General features: G+C 34.3%; 2 protein-coding genes across 3 annotated transcripts in view; both read left to right on the forward strand.

Annotated features, from left to right (window-relative positions):
• Window positions 1–23,424, forward strand: part of LOC141559866 (olfactory receptor 51A7-like) — a 133,468-nt gene that overhangs the window by 6,671 nt on the left and 103,373 nt on the right. The window lies entirely within an intron of this gene.
• Window positions 3,616–4,560, forward strand: LOC141559862 (olfactory receptor 52R1-like). The gene has a single exon (XM_074297520.1). The coding sequence runs from the start codon at window positions 3,616–3,618 to the stop codon at window positions 4,558–4,560; it is 945 nt and encodes a 314-aa protein (XP_074153621.1).

Here is a 23,424-nt window from a genome sequence, read left to right on the forward strand (position 1 = left end):
ATTGGTAATCTGACAGGTGAGGCTGAAAGTTCAAAAATATACAATTCTTTTTTATATTATTATTATTATTATTACAGAATGAGTAGGTACATCAAAGAATTTAATCAGGGCTTCACTAAAAGAACAGAGTTAAGATTCCTGGAGAGATTCTCATAAGGTACCTGACCTTGAGGAAATAAATGTGAATTTTTTTTTTCTCCAGGGATTAGATCTGGGATCTATACTAGAGGCAATATGTTGTACTGAGACTAACAGGCAATAAAACTGATGTTTCAGTATCATTTTCTCTGAGTAAATTACTTAGTTTTAGTTTCCCCATGTTAAATAATGAGGACATTAATATTATCTTTAGCCAATTTATTGGGATGCCATAAGGATTTGCTGAGAGAATAGACTGAGATATTTACTCATTTGGCACAAGAGAATGAAATTTGTTTTATTGTTATCATTTTGTCCCCGGAGTCCAGCTCTATGCCTCACACATCAACATAAATAATTTTTTTAAAAAATGAGATGATAACCACTTTGCAGATATGCTATGGGTAATGTTTGCTTACCTATTGGATAAAATAAATTAACACCTGAAGTCATTTCAATTCTAAAGTTATATGATTCTGTGATTGGTTTTACTCAATATATTCATTAATCATAGAGCTGAATTATTCAGGAACATACTCATGAAAATAATATAGTAGAAAAAGTTTTCTGGACAATTAATATTCTAGAAAAAAGGAAAACTTGAGTTCTCTTGTGAAACAAAAACAAATTTGGAAAATAGCACAAAGTTATACTTTAAATCCTGGCTCTGCCACTTATTAGTTACTTAATCTTAGACAAGAAAGATTAGCGGTATGGGGACTAGAAAGTACATATGGAGTTAGGAAAATCTGAGTTTAAATTTTAATTCTGAGAAAGTCAGAATCTCTTTCAGCCTTAGTTCCCTCAAAATCAAATGGGAGAATTGAGCTCTATAGTATAAAGTCATTTTATTTCCTTGTACCTACCATTTTCCTCACACATCAAATGAGGGGTAGTTTACATGTTTTTTTAAAAGTCTCTTTTATGCTCAAAAAGTCCCACTTTGAGCTCTTTAATGACCCTAAGCATGAAAACAAAGCCTTACCTATCTATTGGATTTGAATAGACATTTCTTAGCACATCCTGCAAACTTGTTAAGATGACAAAGCATAAGGATAATCAATGTAGAGAGATGTTTAGGAAATAATCAAAATAGTCTGTTTTGGGTAGAATTAAGAATAAGCCATTTTTTTGAAAGAAAGTTTTTGGGAAACAAGTTAGAATTATATAAATGCAATGCCTTTTGGACCCAGATATTCTATTATAAGATGTATTTTAAAAATGTCATTGATAAGATGAAATTGTCCATACATTAAAAAATTGTAACTATAATTTTGTAGTAATCAAGAACTGGGACCAAAATGGATGTCTATCATATGGGAAATGGCTAGATATGTAAGGGATAGTTATAGTTCTGTGCCAACTGAATAACATGAAGAACATAAAGAAGAATGGATAGATTTGCATCAACTGATATAAAGTGAAGTAAGGTAATTCACAAACATATGCACAATGACAAATATAAATATTAAGAGCAATAATCATAAAACAATTAAAATGAATCTTGTATAATTATAAAGTACTATATGGTACCAAAAAAAGAGGTATGAAAAGATGTTCTCCTTCCCTTTTCCACCTATTTGCAAAGGTGGGAGTTTAGTCATATGTCACATGTCATATTTTTTTATGTATTGATCATTTTTTATTATTTTTTTCTATCTCTTTGTTTTCTTTAAATATACATTATTGTTCTCTGGGAAGGGACTTAAAATGGGAATTTTATATGTAACAGAAAAGAACAATAAAATTTATTTTAACAAAAGAGTCAAATTTTATGCTTAGGATTATAGATCTAGAACTTGAAGGATACCTGAGATAATCTAATGCAATGCATTCATTTTTACCATCAAGGGAACTGAAGTTCAGAGTTAAAAGTCACAGAGGAAGTATGATGTACAGGCAGTACTTGAACCTAAGTACTGTCACACTAGAAACAGAGAACAATGGTCTTTCCACTGTTCCAAACTGCTTGATACTGGAGCAGAGGGGACCTATCCAGAATTGAAATGAACCATCTTTGAAAAGGATTTCTCTGCCTCCTATCAAGATGTAAAGTGCAAATTTGATAATAACCAGTTGGATATGTTGTAGCAGAGATTACTGCTCTGGTATGTGTTGTACTTGATGCCTAGTTAAGATACTTTTGATAATAAAATATGTGATTTGATAACTTAGTTTCAGACAGGTCAGTTAGTCAATAAACATTTATTTAGTCTCTACAATATTCCAATCACTGGGTTATGCTCTGGAGTCCTTATATTTAAGGGGCTTACAATCTAATTATAAGTTTGAATAAGGGAAGATCCATGGTAATCAATAGTACTTCACTGGCACCATAATCATATTTTGTCATTTTGCAACATTCATTTGTAATTCATTGTTCTTAACATTTATATTGCTAGAGTCAGTGTGTATATGGTTTTATGGCTTGGCTTAATTCATTCTATATCAGTTCTATTTATTCACTCTTCTTTCTACTCTTTATATTTGTCATTCTTTACCAGTAATGTTCCCAACATGCTAGGAATCATCCTGTGAAGAGAAAAATCCTTCAGATTGAAAACCAACAAAATGTAGACATGTTTATCAAACAAGAACTTGCATTCAAAAGGAGAGAGTTAAATCTCAGGGTAAAAAAGGACATTCAATATGTAGTTGGGAAATAACTTGTATATTCCACTTTGTACCCCATTCTGATTTATTCTGCATTATGCTCCTAGAATAACCAGTAACTGTTTTTAATAGCTTATATCCTGTCTTTCTCACTCATCTTTTCAATGATGATGAAAGTAATGCACAGGTGTAGACAAACAAAAGAAAAGGTGTGAAAAGGAGGTATTGAAAAAGATCCTCAAATAATTGGTTGGAGCCAGAAAAAAGTATGTGGAATAGTTTTATAGTGATTGCTGGTGTTACGTTGCATTTCTCCTTTTACTGATTCAACTATGATGACTTTTTAAATCTTTTTTTGCCTCTTTTTGTGAGAAAATTACGGTTGGTGACTTACCTAGGATCATACAACTAGTAAATGTTAAGTGTCTAAGGCAGGATTTGAACTCAGGTCCTTCTCCCTCCAGGGTCAGTACTCTATCATTGCACTATCTAGCTGCCACTAACTTTGAAGATTTTTGAGATTCAAGATGAAAGAATTAAATTTAACATTTCAACAATGGTTATAGTAGATGTCATATTGTTTTAAAATTTGCAAAGTATTAACTTTTATTATCATATTGATTATGTCACCAGTTGAAAGATATTCCTTGATAAAGTTATAAAATAGGCATACTTTGTGTTATCATTTTTATTTAAAAAAAAATTTAAAATCGATTTCCTGGTCACTGTATTTCCTGGTTACAGCTTATAAATTATTCATAGAGAAACTATTTTATTCTTTATTGTAATGCTAAACTAATATTTTATTTTGTTTTTGGCAGCAAGGGTCCTTTGCTAAATATGACTTGCAATAAGGATCACATCATGTCATCTTCTGGAAACAAATCTTTCCATCCTACATCCTTTATCCTACTTGGAATACCAGGATTGGAGAAATCTCAATTCTGGATTGCTTTCCCATTTTGTGCCATGTATATGTTGGCTCTGATGGGAAATATTACCATTCTCCACGTAGTACGTATTGACCATACTCTCCATGAACCAATGTTTGTCTTTCTGGCCATGCTGGCTTTTACTGACTTAGTTTTGTCCTCCTCCACCCTTCCAAAAATGCTGGGAATCTTCTGGTTTGGTTCATGTGAGATTGAATATCATGCCTGCCTCACACAAGTCTTTTTCATTCATGCTTTCTCTTCTGTGGAGTCAGGTGTTCTCATGGCAATGGCCCTGGATCGTTATGTGGCCATCTGTTTCCCTCTGCACCATTCAACTATTTTATCTACCTCAGTGGTGGTCAAACTAGGTGTGGCAGTGATGGTAAGAGCTGTGTTGTGGGTGAGTCCCTTCTGTTTTATGGTCACCTGGAAGCCCTTTTGCTCCAATAGAATCATCCCCCAGTCATACTGTGAGCATATGGCTGTACTGAAACTTGTATGTGCTGATACCAGAGCAAACCGTAGATATGGTCTTTTTGTGGCCTTCTCTGTGGTTGGTTTTGACATCATTATCATTGCTGTGTCTTATATTATGATCCTGCAAGCTGTGTTACGTTTGCCATCGGGGGAAGCTAGGATTAAAGCATTTGGCACATGTGCCTCCCATATTTGTGTCATCTTGACCTTTTATATTCCTGCCCTCTTTACATTTCTTACCCATCGCTTTGGTCAGCAGGTTCCTAAGGTGGTCCACATAATGCTAGCAAATCTTTACCTTTTGGTGCCTCCCATGCTCAATCCCATCATCTATGGTGTGAAGACCAAACAGATCCGGGAAAGGGTAGCTCATGCCTTTTGCCAGAAGGTTACTTGAGATAAAGAATTGCTGAATCACCAATTACAGATTAAGAGTTGATAAATCAGGATGCTTTCTTGACAATACCCTAATATGACATCAATAGTCATTCTTTCCACCTGTCACTCCCTCTGGTGCAAGACAACATCCATATACCAAACTTGATCAGGGATGAAGATTCACAAAAGAAGAGAAAAAGAATGATGATTTGGCTCAGAAGGCTTGTTAAGTCTATTTGAAAGCGGTGTTCAAAAAGACTGTGCTATGGCTTTAATTTTATAGAGAAAGATGGGGACTGTTAGACAAAATATTATTTTTGAGCTAGCTCCTAGAAATTAAATAAGAGTTTGGGAGAACATGGGTGCTTAAAAAAAATGCCCCTCAATAGAATAAGTATTCATGGATCTGTCTAGCAATGAATAGGATTTTTATCACACAGATTTTCATTTTCTTATCAAGATCTCTGCATAGGCAATAGCCTGTCATGTTGATTACTGTATTGATCTTAAGTTCAGAAATACATAGTTTCAAATTCTACCTTTGACTCTTACTATATCTGTGACCCAGGGAAAACCATTTATGTACCTTAAACACTCCTTATAATGTATATACTCAAGTACCTGATAATATGTGATCCAAAGAAGTTTTCCAAACTAATAGAAGCTTAGATCTTTTGATTAATGGACTGATATAGTTATGTAACTGTTTTCCTCTCTATGCTTTTGCTGACTGAAAGAAAATTTTAGAGCTCTAAAATTTATGAAGATAAAGTCCATCAGCCTGTTATTATCCTTTAAATTAAATTGGTTCTCCTCAATACCATCTCCTCAATGCCAACAGACACCTGTTTTATAGATGGTGGCTATGAGAACCTTCAGGGACTCTGGGATTTAGAATCCAGAAAGCTAAAAAGAATGTAGACAGTTAATCAATGAAGGAAAACAGGATCTGGAGGAAGAAGACCTGCTATAGATTTGCATTTTTGTACTACTACCTTATGGACTTAGAAGTGTCACAATAAAACTTCTGCCTTTGATTTCCCAATTTAAAACAAGGGAGCTGAATTATATTACATCTAAGTTCTTTTTAGCTATGAATCTGTGAAATTTTCAGGAAGGGTTTTTATTGGCTTATGTAAGCCATAAAAATTAACGTTACCTTTGATTTCTACTATATTGATTTTTAATGTAATTTATATTTATGTGGCATTGATTTTTAGAATTATCTGTATCTGTTTGAACTCATCCTTTTCAAAAAATGCACTCCATTCTGGTTTCAACTGTCTTAACAGCATGGTTGAAAGAGAATAGTGCTATATAGCTCATGTTTCTAGCCTGGGAAATATTTACTTGTTTCTTAATTGTCAGAGGGACATGGTATGTCAATCCTTTTCCACCTAAAGCCAATTGTGATGTTCCCTAACTATCTAGAATTCCTTTCCTTCATCTCAATAAAAAGACTCTTTGGGGTTAATGACAAGTCAATTGGAATCAGTGACTTAGAGAGAAGGCCAATCTGATCCATCTTGTTAACAGTCATACTTATCTCTGCTAATAAATTATCCCCTTGATTGAAAGGGGAGAGGGAGTGTATCAGTTTCCTGTGCTGAATTTTATTCTCTACACCTGAAGTCATAAGTTTGCTCAACACCTTCAGGAGCCAGTTGGGTAAAGGTATAATGTTAATGAAAATCTAGGGATCCGGACAAGTTTAGATTAAATGTAATTAAAATAATGTAGCATTAGTGATAAGGTCCTCAGCAGTTGGCTTCCATGGACAGAGGAAGATTAAAGTATTGATGGAATTGCTTCTTGAGGCAAGCAGGAAAGAGTATTTATTTATGGTGATCAGTTTGGCCTCATAGTCCCACCCTCTATGGAAGTCACAGGTAGCTTTACTTTTCTCTGTCAAGCCTCTGAGATTAACTTTCCCCTATAAATAAATCTGTCTGTGCTGAACCCCTTTTGGTTATATTATACCATGACACTCTGCCTCATGGCCTCTTTCTCCTTAGAGCTAACAAACTCTTTTAGGGTGTTAAATTACCTGGTCGCTAAGGGCATAGTCCAATCTCAAGAAGTGTTCCCTTTTTCCCTGACTATATATAATTTCCATTAGGGAACTAGTCTTTTCCATCATTAATTATTAAAATCCTTTTCCTTGCTAACTATTGTATCTCTTCATTTTGCCTGTAATTTCTGCTAAATAAATCTATCTTTTGCCAAAGAGAATGGCCATTGTTGAATTCTTCACATGATCAAACCCCAATGTTTGGTGCCAACCTCAATCTCCTCATTTGGTGCTGAAGCTCAATCACATAATTTGTTACTAGAAATTGCTCTTCTATCACATCATCAATAATTATAACAGAAATAACAGAAATGTTCAAAAGACTGCAATGAACAAAATAACTAAACTCAGAACATAAATATTCCTTAAGGATATGAGAAGAAAACAAACTTGAATTTCCCAGAGGTTATAAATGTCCACATAACAAATTACTTTAGGAAGAATAGAAAGAGAAAAGCCATTGGATGATTGACCAATAGAAATCTCTAAAGAGTTTCTTGAACAATAGGAGGCTACAGTAACCCAGCATGTAGATAATTGCATTTGGATGCAAAGAGTGAGTTATTGGCTAAATGATGAATTAGCAAATAACTGATATGATGAGGAACTTTTTTTTTTGTTGTTGTTGCAATCAGTTTATTAAAAGAGATAACATTAAACATCTACAGTGGTGACTTACTCCTTGTTGAGAGTGAACTACAACAGTGGTGGGTCAGGAGGAGAAACAGGGACCACTGTAGCTAGGGCACCTTCTCCAAAGAGCAACAGGAATAACTTTAAACAAGGGAGAAGAAAGCATCAACTCTTCTTGTTGCAGGTCAAGTGTGCCAAGTGTCTTTTGCAGAAGCTCACTGATCCAAACTGGGAAAGAAGAGAGAAGAGACTTTGTTTTTATTGTTGCTGTGGCTTTATTATTCACTTTTTCCCCCAGAAAGATATGTTAATTACCATTTAAATCTAAGTTCATGAAGTTCCCAGCTTTAAGTCCCCTGGGAAATATATTTTAATATCCCAGATTTTATCTTGGTTTTTAATGTATTTTAAGATATTTAAATAAAGGAATTTAAAAATATTTATCCTGCAACATTTGTTATTTGTTATTCATTTTTGTAAAAAAAAAAAAATGCTGTCTCTTTCTCAGTTATCCAAGGCATAATATATCATCTTTCCTTAAAAGCAACAAACCATTTAAATGGTAAAAATAGTTCTTAACTCTCCAGCTCAAAATTGAAACATAGTAAATACTTAGGAGTAATAATAATTCAATCAATCCATTGATATTATAATACTCCTCCTTTATACATATCCTTGCGCTATTAATTATGGGGATGTAGTTCTTCAGAATTTAATCTATCCAGATATGAAATGATAGCTTTCAAGAAAATGGGTCTCCTTTTCCTAAGGGTTGCTAAAGTAGAGGTAGAATGACTATGAAGAGGATGTCATAGAATGAATTCCTCTTGAGATATAAATTGGACTACTTGTTCTCTGAGATGCTTTCTAAATTTAGAAATCTAAGCTCCCATGAAATAACTCGGCAAGCTGCTGACCTTTTAGTGAGATACCAAGACTACAATAATATAATTCAACAAATATTTATTAAACATCTACTATATATGGATATGAGTAGATAAATGGTGCATAAATTCAGGAATGCCTGAGTTTAAATATGACCTAAGTCACTATTTGTGTAACCCAAAGACATCAAAGACAACTTGAAGGTCAGCAGGAAAGGTCCATCAGTAGTGTGAGAAAGCCTTGAAAAATCAGCAAATCACGATTGGGCATAGACAGTGACAGCAGCTGAAACTTCTATAGGCCTCAGCTCATAAGAAGTCTCTTTATTAATGCTGAGGAAAAACTCTGTTGCTTTATCACACTAAAACTTACAGCCATAGTGGAGCAGGAACACTTCTCACAGCTCCAGAGTAGGAAAGAGTACTTGTGGTCAGGTCCTCAGAAGTAACCCTAAAAACATGTTGGGATAGTGCATACTCTACCCTGAAACCAGAGCCCTACTTTAACAAAAAATAAAAAGCCAATTAAAAGGTTAGATAAATGAGCAAACAACTAAAACAAAGATTGTGACCATAGAAAGTTAATATAGTGACAAGGAAAATCCAAAAATACAATCATAAGAAGATAGCAAGGTCAAAGCTCCTATATCCAAAGGCTACAAGAAAAATAAGAATTAGGCTCAAAACATGAAAAAGCTCAAAAAGATTTTGAAAAGTAAGAGAGGTAGAGGAAAAATTGGGAAGAGAATTGAGAGTTGTGCAAAAGGAAATACAAAAAATTAATGAGCAAAATGCCTTAAAAAGCAAAATAGGCCAAATGGCAATAGCAAATAGGCATAAGAAAAATCAGATCAAAAAGAAAACAATGAGAAGGAAAACAAAATGCAAGTAAATAACAACAAAAAGAGTGAAAATGCTGTGTTGTGATCTACACTCAGTCCCTACAAATCCTCTCTTCAGGTGTAGATTGGATTGGCCTGAATCACTTCAGTGTTGAAAAAAGCCAAGTCCACCACAGTTGGTCATCACATAATCTTTTTGTTACTGTACAACATTGTACATTTATCTCCTGGTTCTGCTCACTTCACTTAGCACCAGTACACGTAAGTCTCTCCAGGATTCTCTGAAATTACCCTGCTTATTGTATTAGTGTCTCAGTTTTCCCACATCCCCTCCAACATTTGTCATTATCTTTTCCTATCATTTTGGTTAGTCTGAGAGATGTATAGTGATATCTTAGAGTTGCCAATCTTTCATCAAGTTGCAATCTTGATTTGTACTTCTCTGATCAGTAGTGATGTAAAATGCTTTTTCATGTGACTAGACATGGTTTCAGTTTCTTCATCTGAAAATTGTCTGCTCATATTCTTTTTTTTTTTTTTCTTGAGGCTGGGGTTAGATGACTTGCCCAGCCTCACACAGCTAAGAAATGTTAAGTGTCTGAGACCAGATTTGAACTCCTGTCCTCCTGAATTCAGGGGTAGTGCTCTATCCTCTGCACCACCTAGCTGCCCCCTGTCTGTTCATATTCTTTGACCAATTTACATTGGAGAATACCTTGAATTCTTATAGATTCAAATCAATTCTCTATATATTTTAGAAATGAGGTCTTTATCCAAATCCTTGGATGTAGAATTTTTGTCCCATTTTATTGCTTCCCTTCAAATCTTGTCTGCATTGGTTTTGTTTTGTACAAAAACTTTTTTAACTTAACATAATCAAAATTATCCATTTTGCACTCCATAATGTACTCTGGTTCTTCTTTGGCCACAAATTCCTTCCTTCTCCAAAGATCTGAGAGCTAGACTATGCTTTGTTCTTATTTGCTTATAATAACATTCTTTATGACTAGATCATGAACCCATTTCAACCTTATCTTGGTACAGAGTGTTAGGTGTGGGTCAATGTGTAGTTTCTGTCATACTAATTTCTAATTTTCTCAGCAACTTTTGTCAAATTTGAGTGCTTATCCCAGAAACTTTGGGTTTATCAAAGACTAGATTACTATAATCATTGACTATTGTGTCTTATGAACATAACCTATTCCACTGATTATTTCTTAGCCAATATCAAATGATTTTGATGACTATTGCTTTATAAGTCAGTTATAACTAGGTGACTTCCATTTGCATTTTTTTTATTAATTCCCTTGAAATTCTTGACTTTTTGTTTTTCCAAATGAACTTTATAATTATTTTTCTAGCTATGTAAAATAATTTCTTGGTGTCTGATTGATATGACAAAGAATAAGTAGATTAATTTAGATAGTATTGTCATTTTTATTATATTAGCTCAGCTTACTCATGAACACTTGATATTGTTCCAATTTATTAGATCTGACCTTATTTGTATGGAAAATGTTTTATAACTTGTTCATATAGTTCCTGACTTTGTCTTGATAGATAGACTACCAAATATTTTATATTATCTATAATTATTTTAAATGGAATTTCGCTTTGTGTCTCTTGCCACTAGACTTTGTTGGTAATATATAAAATGTTGATTTATTTTGTATTCTGCAACTTTGCTAAAGTTGTGAATTGTTTCTAATAGTTTTTTAGATGATTCTCTAAGCATGCCATCATATCATCTGAAAAGAGTTTGGTTTGTTTTCCTCAATTTGGTAATTTGGTTTCCTCATTACCTACTTTAATTTTTAAATTTCTTTTTCTTTTCTTATGGCCAAAGCTAACATTTCTAATACAATATTGAATAGTAGTGGTGATAGTGAGCAACCTTGTTTCATCCATGGTCTTACTGATGATGGTTTTAATTTATTGTCATTAAATATTATGCTTGCTGATGGTTTTAAATAGATGCTACTGATCATTTTAAGGAAAACTTCATTAATTCCAATGTTCTTTAGTGTTTTGAATAGGAATGAACGTTGGATTTTGTCAAATGACTTTTCTATTGAGATAATCATATGATTTTTGTTGATTTGGTTATTGATACAGTCAATTATGCTAATAGTTTTCCTAATTTTGAACTAGCTCTGCATTCCTGGCATAAATCTTACTTGGTCATTATCCTGGGGATAACTTGTTACAATCTTTTTACTAATATTTTATTTAAGATTTTTGTATCAATATTCATTAGGAAAATTGGTCTATAATTTCATTTCTCCTTTTTGACTCTATATGGCTTAGGTTTTAGGTCAGCACTATAAAAAGAATGAGTGGGTCATAAAAAGGATTCCTTCTTTCTCTATTTTTCCAAATAGTTTGCATAGTATTTTGAATTAATTCTTTAAATGTTTATTAGAATTCACATGTAAATCCACCTGGCCCTGGAGATTTTTTCTTCTAGAGTTGATTAATAGCTTGTTCAATTTCTTTTTCTAAAATGGGACTGTTTAGTATTCCATAAATTTGTTAAGCACTGGGACTTGCTAAGATTAAGAGAAAAGAAAGTTCCTGTTCTTCAGGAGCTTACAATCTAATGAGAAATTTATAATAAATCAATACCATTATTATCACTCCTGATCCTTATTGACAGCTCAGGCAACAAAGAATTGATAGAAAGAGAGAAAAGTCTACTTCCCCTTTACTTTTCCATATCCTACATATTCCATATGCTTCCTACATACTTCAATAAAAGAAAATATTTCTGAATGTCACAGTAATAGTAAAGTTAATTAGAATAAAGATTTTTAGAAATTTTTTTGTGTCATGAACCCCTTTGAAAAGCTAGTGAAGCCTGTAGATCCCTTCTCAGAATAATTTTTAAGTGTATAAAATAAATTGTATAAGATGACAAAATAAACCAATTATATGAAAAAATAATAAAATGGGACTATTTAAATAATTTACTTCCTTGTCTATTAATCTAGGCAATCTATATTTTTGTAAGTATTCATCTATTTCACTTAGATTAACAGATTTATTGGTATGCAGTTGAGCAACACAACTCCTAATTATTGCTTTAATTTCTTCTTCAATGGTGGAAAATTCATCTTTTTAATTTTTGATATTAACAATTTGATTTTCTTCTTTCCTTTTTCCTTTTCCTTTTCAAATTAGCTATAGGTTTATCTATTTTGTTGGGTTTTTCAGAAAACCAATTCTTAGATTTGTTTATTAGTTCAATAGATTTTTTTACTTTAAATTTTATTTATTAATCTCCACTTTTATTTTCAGAATTCCAATATTGGTATTTGAGGGTTTTTAATTTGTTGTTTTTTTTCCTAGCTTTTTAAATTGCATGCTCAATTCATTGATCTTCTCTTTTTCTTTTTTATGCAAGTATCTAGAGATATAAAGCTTCCTCTAAGAACTGCTTTGGCTGCATCCCATAAATTTTGGTATGTTGTCTCATTATAATCATTCTCTTAGATGAAATTATCAATTGTGTCTATGATTTGTTGTTTTATTCACTCATTCTTTAGGATCAGATTATTTAGTTTCCAATTAGTTTTTGAAAGCCATTTACAAAAAAAAGAGCCTGTCTTTGTGGTGTCAAGGAATTGCAAAATGAGTAGATGCCCATTAATTGGGGAATGGCTGAATAAGTTATGGTATATGAAGGTAACAGAATATTACTGTTCTATAAAAAATGATAAACACTTTGATTTTAGAAAGGCCTACTTTAGAAAGTCGAAATTGAAAGAATCTACCAATCACCTCTTAAAAGATATTCCAAGATGAAATCTCCCAGGAATATTACAACCAAATACCAAAACTTCCAGGTCAAGAAGAAAATATTGCAAGCATCCAGAAAGAAACAATTAATACAATCCAGACACAGTAAGGATGACACAAAATTTAGTAACTTCTACATTAAAGATTGAGAGGATTTGGAATATGATATTCTAGAGAGCAATATAGCTAGGACTACAACCAAGAATCATCTACCCACAAAATTGAGTATAATTCTTCAGGGGGATAGGTGGATCTCAAGATATGCATAAGGAGGCAATCAGGAAAGGGATATTACAAGGGACTTAATAAGGTTTATGTGTTTATATTCCTATATGGGAGGATACTTATAACTCACAAGAATTTGTTTATTATTATGGCAATTAGAAGCAGTTTATATAGTTAGGAGGGAGAGGGGGAGAGAGGAGAGGGGGAAGGAGAAGGGAGGAGGGAAGGAACAGTACAAAAATCCAGTAAGGAAAAAAGTGACTTGCAATGAAGAATTGGTCAATTGGAAATTGATTTACAAAAATTCACTGAAGAAAAGAACTTTTTAAAAAGTAGAATTGACCAAATGGAAAATGAGGGACAAAATCTCATTAAAGAAAATAATTACTAAAAAAACAGAATTGAACAAGTAAAACCTAGTAAGTATGAGACATCAAAAAACAATATAACAAAAACCAAAATAATAAAAAAGGAAGACAATGTGAAATATCTCATTAGAAAAAAATAAGAAATAATCTTAAAACAATTTGGCTTCCTGAAAACCACCTCCCCCCATCCCCGACTCCCAAAAAAGCCTGAACATGATCTTTCGATAAATTATTAAGGAAAACTCTTTAATATTATAGAACCAGAGATAAAATAGAAATTGAAAGAATACATGGATCACCTCCTGAAGAAATAGCCAAAAACAAACGTTGAGGGGCAGACATTTAAAGAGTATAAAAGCTACTTCCTTTTCAGGTTGATAAGAGCTTGAGTCTGTCTTAGAAATAGTACAGACACTTGAGAGGTATTAAGTTTAATCATTTCTATTTTAGGAACACTATGATATTCACAGGGCACTCAAGCATAGATGTCTCTGCTTAGTATCTGACTCTAAAGGGTATCAACTTTAACCTTATCTCTCTTGTTGTCTGAACCATTTTATTGACTTCCTTTATCCTTTGGCCTTTCCTATGCCATCATAACTTCAGATGAGGATAGTATTAAATAGAAATTAAGATCTCTTCCAAATCTGAAATTCTTTGATTCTGCAGGGATTTCTTTTCTCTATTTAATATAGGAATACATGCTGAGTTCTGCTCCCAAAGCTAAAATCTCCACATCCAATAAGTAGTTTGTCTCTTTTGGTTCAAGATTCCTTTAGAACTAGAATTTTTCCTCTGGCCTCACTCTTTTATGGGCAGATGTTTATCTTCATATGATTACTAATCTTTCCAATATTAAGTCTACACTTCAGTTACAATAACAATATTTGACTTCCCCAGATGTTAAATCCTAAAAGTTTCAACTTTCCATAATATATCAAAAAATCAGAAATGAGGAAACAAAGACTTTTAGACTTAAAGAAAATGTCCAAAAGTTCTTACATTAAGGCTTTTACATTTAAATCACAGAAAAGCATTCTTGTTCAGTCTATTTTGTTACTTTACACAAATTAATGAGGTTGATTATTTGGAAAAAATTCTTATTTAGCTTGGACATTTGGAAATCCTTCTATTACCTTCTCGTACATGATAAGGTTCCCTTGGTCAATTGAGAACTAATATCAGTTGGTCTAATCATTCTCACTGGTACCACTTTAATGTCTTTCCCTTAGGACACATTGGTGAGAATATACTAGCTCAAGGGATATGCTGTCAAGGGATAGTCATAGATAATAAGGAAAATTGTTTTCCATAAAGAATCAGCTAGGAAACAAACTCAGATTTTCTCCCTTCTACATAATTATCTAACACTTCAACTTCTCTCCCTAGAGATACCTTGACAAAAACTTTAGTGAGCAGAGGTGGTAGTCTCACTTGTGTTCCTTACATTGGGAGACACATTCAATGATTCTCTGCTGTGTGGCTTTGTGAATTCAAGCAAGTTTTTTATTCATGAAGAAGCCAGGTAAGTATCAATCTTAGCTCCACAGGGAAGACAGAATGAGAGATTGCCCTACTCCAAACTCCATAAGCGGACTTCAGAGAGGGACCAGAAATGCCTTCTATCTATTCTATAAAAATAAGGAGATTTTTGAAAAAAGTCTGATGTATGGAATATGGACTTTAGTAACAGAATACTTTCTACCCCCTTTGAGCAACACAAATGAGTCAACACATTAAATAATATTCATTTTCCATTTTGTGCATTATACCTGTAAGACAGTATATGCTTAGGAATATACTCTTTCTTTACTCCAAGTTCATGGCTACTCCCTCTTAGATAGGCCAAGAGAATTTTTTAGAATATCTTTGAGGTAGGAAGTTTAATTTTGATTGTGTTTATTTTATAGAGAGGGAGATTGAGAATTTGAAACTTAAAAGTTATATGCTCCAATCCCACAGTACTGAGTAAAGTATTTAAATCCTGACTCTCTGCTTCTAAAGCTAATACCTTCTACTATAACATACTATATCCATTTTCTTTTCTGTCTTTTATTTTTTCTAACTTTAAATTTTTTTTTTTTTTTTGCATTTTCATTATTTGGTTGTCAGTTGTTATATTTCATGATTATCAAGGTACTTTCTTTTATCAGGATCCTTATATGCTTTCTGCATTTTAATTTTTTTGCTTTTAAACTATAGTGAAAGTAGAAGCATACCAAAAAAAGCTGATTTAATTTTATTTCAAATAAGATTGAATCATCTCTGAGCAAGGGCCTATTTTGATTTCTATTATTGAAGCTTAAGAATCATAATGCAGCACTGTGATTTTGTATTGTCTTTTTGTTTTTGTTGTTGGGGTTTTTTTTTTTGTTTGTTTTGTTTTGTTTTGTTTTGTTTTTTAACATTTACTTTTGTGATCCACAGGTTTTTATTTATTATTTTTTTTTCCTTTTCTGCTATATTGGGGATGTGACATCTGAAGAAGATAAATATTGCTATCATAAAACAAGCATAAAATCTAAATGTTGAAAGAAGGATAGTTTTTATTAAACTTCCCATTCAAGCTTAAAAATATTTTAATTATTATTGTCATTTCCTTATATATTAACTATTGAGCTATAGTTTGATATTTCAGTGACTGAGATTTCAGAAGTTCTAGTCCCTGTTAAAGTATATTTTTCAAAACCATTCACAATAATCAATAAAATAATACTAAGAACAATAATAGAAAAGTAGTGTGATGCAATAGATAGAGGAAATGTTCTTTGCATCAAGAAGACTTGAATTCCAATGCTTTCTTGTATAAAAATTGGCTGAAGAATTCTTACTTGACCTATTGGTATCCCAGAAAACCTGTAAATATGAATGTGTTAACAAATAAGTTACTATCTACTTTATTCTGTCAACTGAATTGGAGCATAAAGTGAAATTCATTTATAAGGAAAATGCAGATGTGATGGCTTAGTATTATCCTCGTGTGTTCATTAGGGATTTGCAGTCACTATCCCTTTATTCCTTTGATTCTCTTTACTATTACAGGTTGGGAGCTTTTCCATTTGAATAGTGTCTCCTCAACTCATCATGTCGATTTTGTCAAATACCACAATCATATCTCTCACATTTCTTTTAACTGGTATCCCTGGCCTGGAAGCTTTCCACACTTGGATCTCTATTCCCTTTTGTTTCCTCTATGCCATTGCCATCTCTGGCAATAGCATGATCCTATTCATCATCATCACCAACCAAAGCCTTCATGAGCCCATGTACTATTTGCTTTCCATGCTATCAACTACTGACATGTGCCTGTCCCTCTCTACTCTGCCCACTACTCTTGGTGTCCTCTGTCTTAATATTCAAGAAATTGGTTGGAATGCTTGCCTCAGCCAAATGTTCTTCATTCATTTTCTTACTGTCATGGAGTCCTCTGTGCTCTTGGCTATGGCCTTTGATCGCTACATTGCTATCTGTAACCCACTGAGGTATGCAAACATCCTCACTCCAACCAGGATCATACAGATTGGACTCATTATAGTGGGACGAGGGGTTCTGATCATGATTCCCCTCCTTGTGCTTCTTAGGCGCCTGTCATTCTGTAGGGATAATATTCTTTCTCACTCCTACTGCTACCATCCTGATATGATCAAATGTTCCTGCTCCAATATCAGGATCAACAGCATCTATGGACTTTTTGCACTTCTTTCTACATCTGGTTTGGATGCTCCTTTGATTGGCCTCTCCTATGTGCTGATCATTCATTCTGTGCTTAAAATTGCATCTTCAGAGGAGAGATACAAGACTTTTAGCACCTGTATTTCCCATATTGGTGCTGTGGCTATCTTCTACATCCCTCTCATTGGACTGTCTGCTGTTCATAGGTGGGGAAAGAAGGCACCCCCATTTGTTCACACTATGATGTCTAATGCCTTCCTCCTTTTGCCCCCTGTACTAAACCCAGTCATCTACAGTGTGAAAACCAAGCAGATTCGTAGGGCCATTATCAAGGTTTTTCTCCAAAAAGGATATAGAAGCTAAACCTGAAAAACTATAAGTGAACTCATCAGAAAAAAAGAGAAATGTCAGGTATCTTGACTAGAGACGGCTTTTTGCAACATAATCACTTTTTTTCTTTTTCTTTTTTTTCCTTTTTGCTGAGGCAATTGGGATTAAGTGACTTGCCCAGGGTCATACAACTAGGAAGTGTTAAGTATCTCAAGCAAGATTTGAACTCAAGTCCTTCTAACTTTAGGACTGGTATGCTAATTCCTGCGCCATCTAGCTGCCCCAACATAATCACTTTAAAACAAAACAAAACAAAAAAAACAAAAAAAACCCTTTCCTTTCAAAAATCGCTGTCTGACTTGGATTCCTGAATCATGGGCAATGATATGGAATCTTAGGCTCTACCTAGGGTCAGTTCTGTTCTCAAGAGGCTTTTGTGGAAAAGAGAACATGGTTAACAGAAAAGCAGGGGGAAACATCAAATATGAAAGCGAACAGCAGTCTAAGTCTTTCAGATATTTAGTCAATCTGATTCTAAAAAAAAAGAATTGAGTAGATTCAGTGATTGGTAGTTTATTCAGAAAACATGAATTTAATAAATATTAGTTCAAAGACTATTGTGTATAGCACTAACAATCAAATGAATGGCATCCCTAAAGGACTGATTATGAAACTTAAAAATCTGTCATCCACAGGCCACTAGAGAGTGTTCAACAGGCCAAAGTACCTAAGGATGTTAAATAATTCAGTGTCTCGGGGGCAGCTAGGTGGTGTAGTGGATAGAGCACCAGCCTTAAATTCAGGAGGACCCAAGTTCAAATCTGGTCTCAGACACATAACACTTCCTAGCTGTGTGACCCCGGGCAAGTCACTCAACCCCAGCCTCAAAAAAAAAAAAAAAATAATAATAATAATTCAGTGTCTCATAGATCTGAAGAAAATTGTGCTAAAAATGAAGGTAAGCATTGTGTGATATTGAAAGATTATTTGCAAAGCAAAGTGAGCAGAAACATTAGAACAATCATACACAATAACAGGAATATAAAAATAATTAATTGTGAAATTGAGTAATTCTGGGGAATGGAGGGAATGCAGTGAATAGCCTTGAAGTCATGAGGCTGAGTTCAAATCTGGCCTCAGACACTTAACACTTTCTGGCTGTGTGACCCTGGGCAAGTCACTTAACCCCAACTGCCTCAGCAGGAAAAAAAAGGAGAGAGAGAGAGAGTAATTCTGATCAATACAGTGATGCACCACATTCTTAAAGGATTCTTTAAAAAAAGTGTCTCACCTCCAGATAGACTTAGAGTGTACATTGAATCATTTTTTCTCTTCATTTTAAATATTTTTTAAAAAATGACTAATGTGAAAAAAAAGCTTTGCATGATATCATATATATATAATGGGTATCAACTTTTTTTGCCTTCCCAATGGAGATGGGAAGAGTAGAAGGAAGTATATAAAATAGAAAACAACAAAAACAACTTACATACCTAGAGAGCTTTTATCATAACTACTCTGTGAAGTGGGAAGTATAAATCTTTTCATACCAATCTTATGAATGAGGAAAATAAAGCTGTAAAGATGAAGTAATATGGTCAGGCAGCTAGCAAATGTTAGCAGCAGCATTCAATCTCACTTTTCTCAGTTCAAGGCTAGGGTTCCACCCACTGCATAAGATTCATCTGAAAGATAGGAAAGCTTCAGATATGTTCATTACACTATAAACTTTAGTGCTTCATGAGGCCAGATCAGGGAGGGTATGATTCCTCAGGGATTTTCAAGTTTTATTTATACTTTTATATAAATACAAGTAATCAAAGGTTATGAACTAGCTTCTGGCCATCTCCAACTCCCAAAAAACATGTTCTTGCACATATACACACAGAAATCTTTTCTTGTAACAGAGAAAACTAAATTACATAAAATAAATTAATACACAAATGTCAGTCAATACATTCAGCATTTCCCAACTTCCCTTCATCTTCTTTTAAAAACTTTTTTCTTTATTTTTCTGGATTTAATCATCATAATAAAAGACAAAATAAAAACATAATGAAAATAATAAAATAAAATAAATAAAAATTTAAAAACATAAAAAAAAACACCTTTCAATATGCAGATGACAAAGAACACTTCAAGGGAAGGAAAAAGGGACTCAACAATGTTAAACCTATATGTCATATTGTAGGAAAGGTCAGAATTGTGATTGAATGGAAATGAAAATAATAGAAAAGTTGTATTACCATGAAGTCTATGTGAGCTGTGAATGGGAGTTTCCTTCTTAAATAACATCAGGATGTCTTAGGCAGGGCCATACTGAGGAGATGATAAAATGAAAAAAGGATCCATTATCTCAGGAAATTCTACTAGTCAATACTAGTTAGATTAGAGAAATGCTAATTTAAAATTTTCACTTCCATATTCTTTAATTAGATTGTTGTTTGCTTTATTTTATTGCTAATAAATTGGTTTCTAAAAGCCCAATTTCTCTCTCCAGTGTATACTAAGGGAAGAAAAGATGTATCCATGCTGGAATTAGAGAAAGTTATAGGAATCAGGAAGCCCAGTGGTTAATTAGAACAGGAGGAACAAAAGGGACAGAATGAGAAAGATTATATATTACTGACAGCTTAGACAAATAAGCACTGAAGAGGGATATAAGTAAAATGGATAATCCAAATTTTCTTATACTTCTGTGAGAGTCTAGCCCCTTCCTGTTCACATCCCCTAGGAATGATTAGACTGAGTAAAATCACCAAAGTGCCTTATATCTTCTTTCCCAGGGTGAAACTAGCTATATTCCCCCTAAAAAGAATTGTGAATGAAGGGAAATTGTAAATATGGAAGGAAGATTAGTTGTTCAATTAAAAAAAATGCTTATTTTAAAACAATTATTTTCTTCTTTGCATTTTGTGATGATTATGTTTTTTTTTAAAAATAGATTGTTTCATATTAGAGTAATTTATAGGACTCCAATATTGGATTACTTAGGCTAAGTGGTGCTAAGGACTTTGAACAAATAAATAAGCAATGAAATCTAGTACTTTTTTTTTTTTTTTTTAACTGCCCTGACTTATTCTGATGCCGTTTAAATATATAAACAATCATTTTTTTTTTTTTTAATTGAATGAGCCTTCTGGTTGAATGACAATTTATGGGATTCCCATTTATACATCTCATCCAATTTCTGTTTCTAATTACTATATTGAATCTGGTAATGAAAAGCTACCTAAGGAATTTCCTTACCACAAATCTGCATTTGATTAGGAATGTTCTCCCAAAATTTCTCACTAACTACCTGTCCTAAATCAAACTTTAAGGCATAAACTTGCTTTTTAGTGTACACTCTAAGAAGAGATTTTGCTCTATAAATATTTTTATACACATAATTTCTTTCTTTCTTTTTTTTTTTTTTTTTTTTGGAGGCTGGAGTTAAGTGACTTGCCCAGAGTCACACAGCTAGGAAGTGTTAAGTGTCTGAGAACAAATTTGAACTCAGGTCCTCCTGAATTCAAGGCTGGTGCTCTATCCACTGCACCACCTAGCTGCCCCTTATACACATAGTTTCTTTTCCCTCCTTCCTTTTTGTAAAAATTTCTTTGGGATACAGACCTAGTAGTGATATTGATAGGTCAAAGGATAACTGGGCTACTCTTGTAGAGTGGTGGTGGGGGGAAATTGGATGTAAATCCATTGACTTTGCTCTATAAATGAAACCAGGACACTCCAGACAAGGAGAGCCTTGAAAGGAAATTGATGACATTTATCCCCAACTAGTAGGTCTACTTTGATCAGAAAGAGAATTTTGACTTTCCCCTTTTGTATTTTTTCCCTTTTCCTTTCCTCCATTCTTTTGTTTTTAATATTTTTTTTCTGTTCCCTTCCTTTCTGTCCAATTTGTTTTTGTCTCTTTCATATATTCTTTCTCTTTATTGCATTTCTTTTATCCTTTTCTGAAGGCTCAAGTTTCTTTCTTTCTTTCTTTCTTTCTTTCTTTCTTTCTTTCTTTCTTTCTTTCTTTCTTTCTTCCCCTTCCTTCCTTCCTTCCTTCCTTCCTTCCTTCCTTCCTTCCTTCCTTCCTTCCTTCCTTCCTTCCTTCCTTCCTTCCTTCCTTCCTTCCTTCCTTCCTTCCTTCCTTCCTTCCTTCCTTTCTTTTGTTCGTTCAAACTTTTGAGTTCTTAAAGTTGTATCCCACTTAAAGAGCAAACACTGGCTTCATGGGGAGCTGACATCAGAAAGCCAATCTCATTTGGCCACATTGTTGGAGTTGTGAATTTCCAGTCAGTGAACAAGGTTTTGAATGCCAGTACATAGGTCATCAATTGATTCCCTGTTCTGGATGTGTAATCTTATCTGTTGTCCTTGAAGGGTTAGGCATGAGACAGTCCTTTAGGTTTTGGTGCATAAAGAGACTGGTAACCTGGAGGCAGTTTAATGGGAGTAATTCTGTGAAGTGAGGTGGACAACATTGTGCCAAATGGAGGCAAATCATTGTGTGAATCTTGCCAGGTTCTGCGGAAAAACATTGATCTGTAGGGAAAATGAGAGAAGCTATAGTGGAACAGAAGATTCTGAGCATTTGCCCTGGAGGACAGGGTGGAGCTTACAGCCCAGGGAAGAATTCAGGCCCAGGACAGAGATGAGAGAAACCCGGGAGAATCTTGAACTCTAGAACAATGTGGCAACAGAGAAAAGCAAATGCCCCAAGTGCCAAAATAAGTCAAGCCCTTTTGTTTCTGGCCTTGCCAATAGCTGCTGATTCCAGGCACCCACTGGTGCCAGGGATGGAGAAGCCAATCTCTTTATTTATCCTTGGATAGCATCTGCCCCATGATTCACCCAACGTTGATAGTCAATTGAATTCATTAGACTTGCACACCAAAGAGTCAAGGGCTTCACTGGAGACGCATCTCTAGAGTCAACCAGCTGTTCCTAGACGTCAAAGTGGTCAGATGAGACCAATGAAAATAAGGAAGAGGGGACCTGCACAAGCAGGGAATCTAAAGAGGAGGTGGATGTGGGGGAAGGGAAGACCAGAGAGATGGCACCCAACTGAGGAATCCAAGGCAATTGGCTGCAAAGTGAGAACTCATCTCCATAAGCACCGGAATTTGAGCCAATCCTTTGGCCTCTAGCACTTCTTTCCTCCTTCTTCCCCCCCTCCTCCTCATCTCCACAGCTCTGCATACCCCTCCACTTTAGTATTCCATACATTGTCTCCTCTTGAAACCGTCCCAGTCTTTCTGAATCCTGGGACTGGCTGGGTCTGGGTCGGGCTGAGTGTCAAAGTGCTGCACTCTGCAGAGGGATTCTAATTTCCTCCAGGAAGAGAAAGAAGTAGCCAAAAGAAGACAAGGACAAAAGTGGCAAAGATGATGATGAGGAGACAAAAAGCAGGGAGGGGAGGAAGAGGAAGAGGAAGTAGGAGCAACTAGATGGAAAAGTCCTACAGAGAGAAGCTTCTTGGTTGGTTAATGAGTTACTTTCCTGGCCCTTTATCCCCTCTTTGGTTTTGGCTAAGGAATCTTCTGAGGGGGAGTAGACAGGGCTCCAAGGGTGGAATAGCCATCTCATATATAAGTCCTGAAAGTGAATTAAAGTTCCTATACATAACACACTAGTAGAGTATGGGCTTTCTATTCCAGTACTTATCTAAAGATGCCTCAATTAATTACATGTTCTGAAGGGAATATTGTGTTCAATTAAATAGTGCAGATACATTCTATAATTTGACAAGCACCAAAATAAATTGTTAGTGATACATCCTTTTTCAGCAACATTTACCCAAATTTTAACCATTTTTCATTCTAAATACATTATAACAGGGGAGCCACTCAGAATTCAGTGTCCATTCATCAACCAGTTCTAGTTCCTCCCAAATTAAGGGGGTTCAAAGTCCACGGGGGCAGGGGTGATGGTCTCATCTTCTGAAACTACTGAGAATGGATGTAGAGCTGAATCATCCTACGGATCCTATTTTGGGGGGCTAGTATGGTATGGTAGAACTGACTGAAGAATCCAATGGATTGATCCAGGTTCTTGAAGTAGAGCAATACA

Source organism: Sminthopsis crassicaudata, chromosome 3, assembly GCF_048593235.1.
Source record: "Sminthopsis crassicaudata isolate SCR6 chromosome 3, ASM4859323v1, whole genome shotgun sequence".
Classification (NCBI taxonomy): domain Eukaryota; kingdom Metazoa; phylum Chordata; class Mammalia; order Dasyuromorphia; family Dasyuridae; genus Sminthopsis; species Sminthopsis crassicaudata.

Excerpts from the sequence above, each read along its gene's own strand:
- LOC141559862 (XM_074297520.1), top strand. The coding sequence starts at position 3,616 with ATGTCATCTTCTGGAAACAAATCTTTCCATCCTACATCCTTTATCCTA.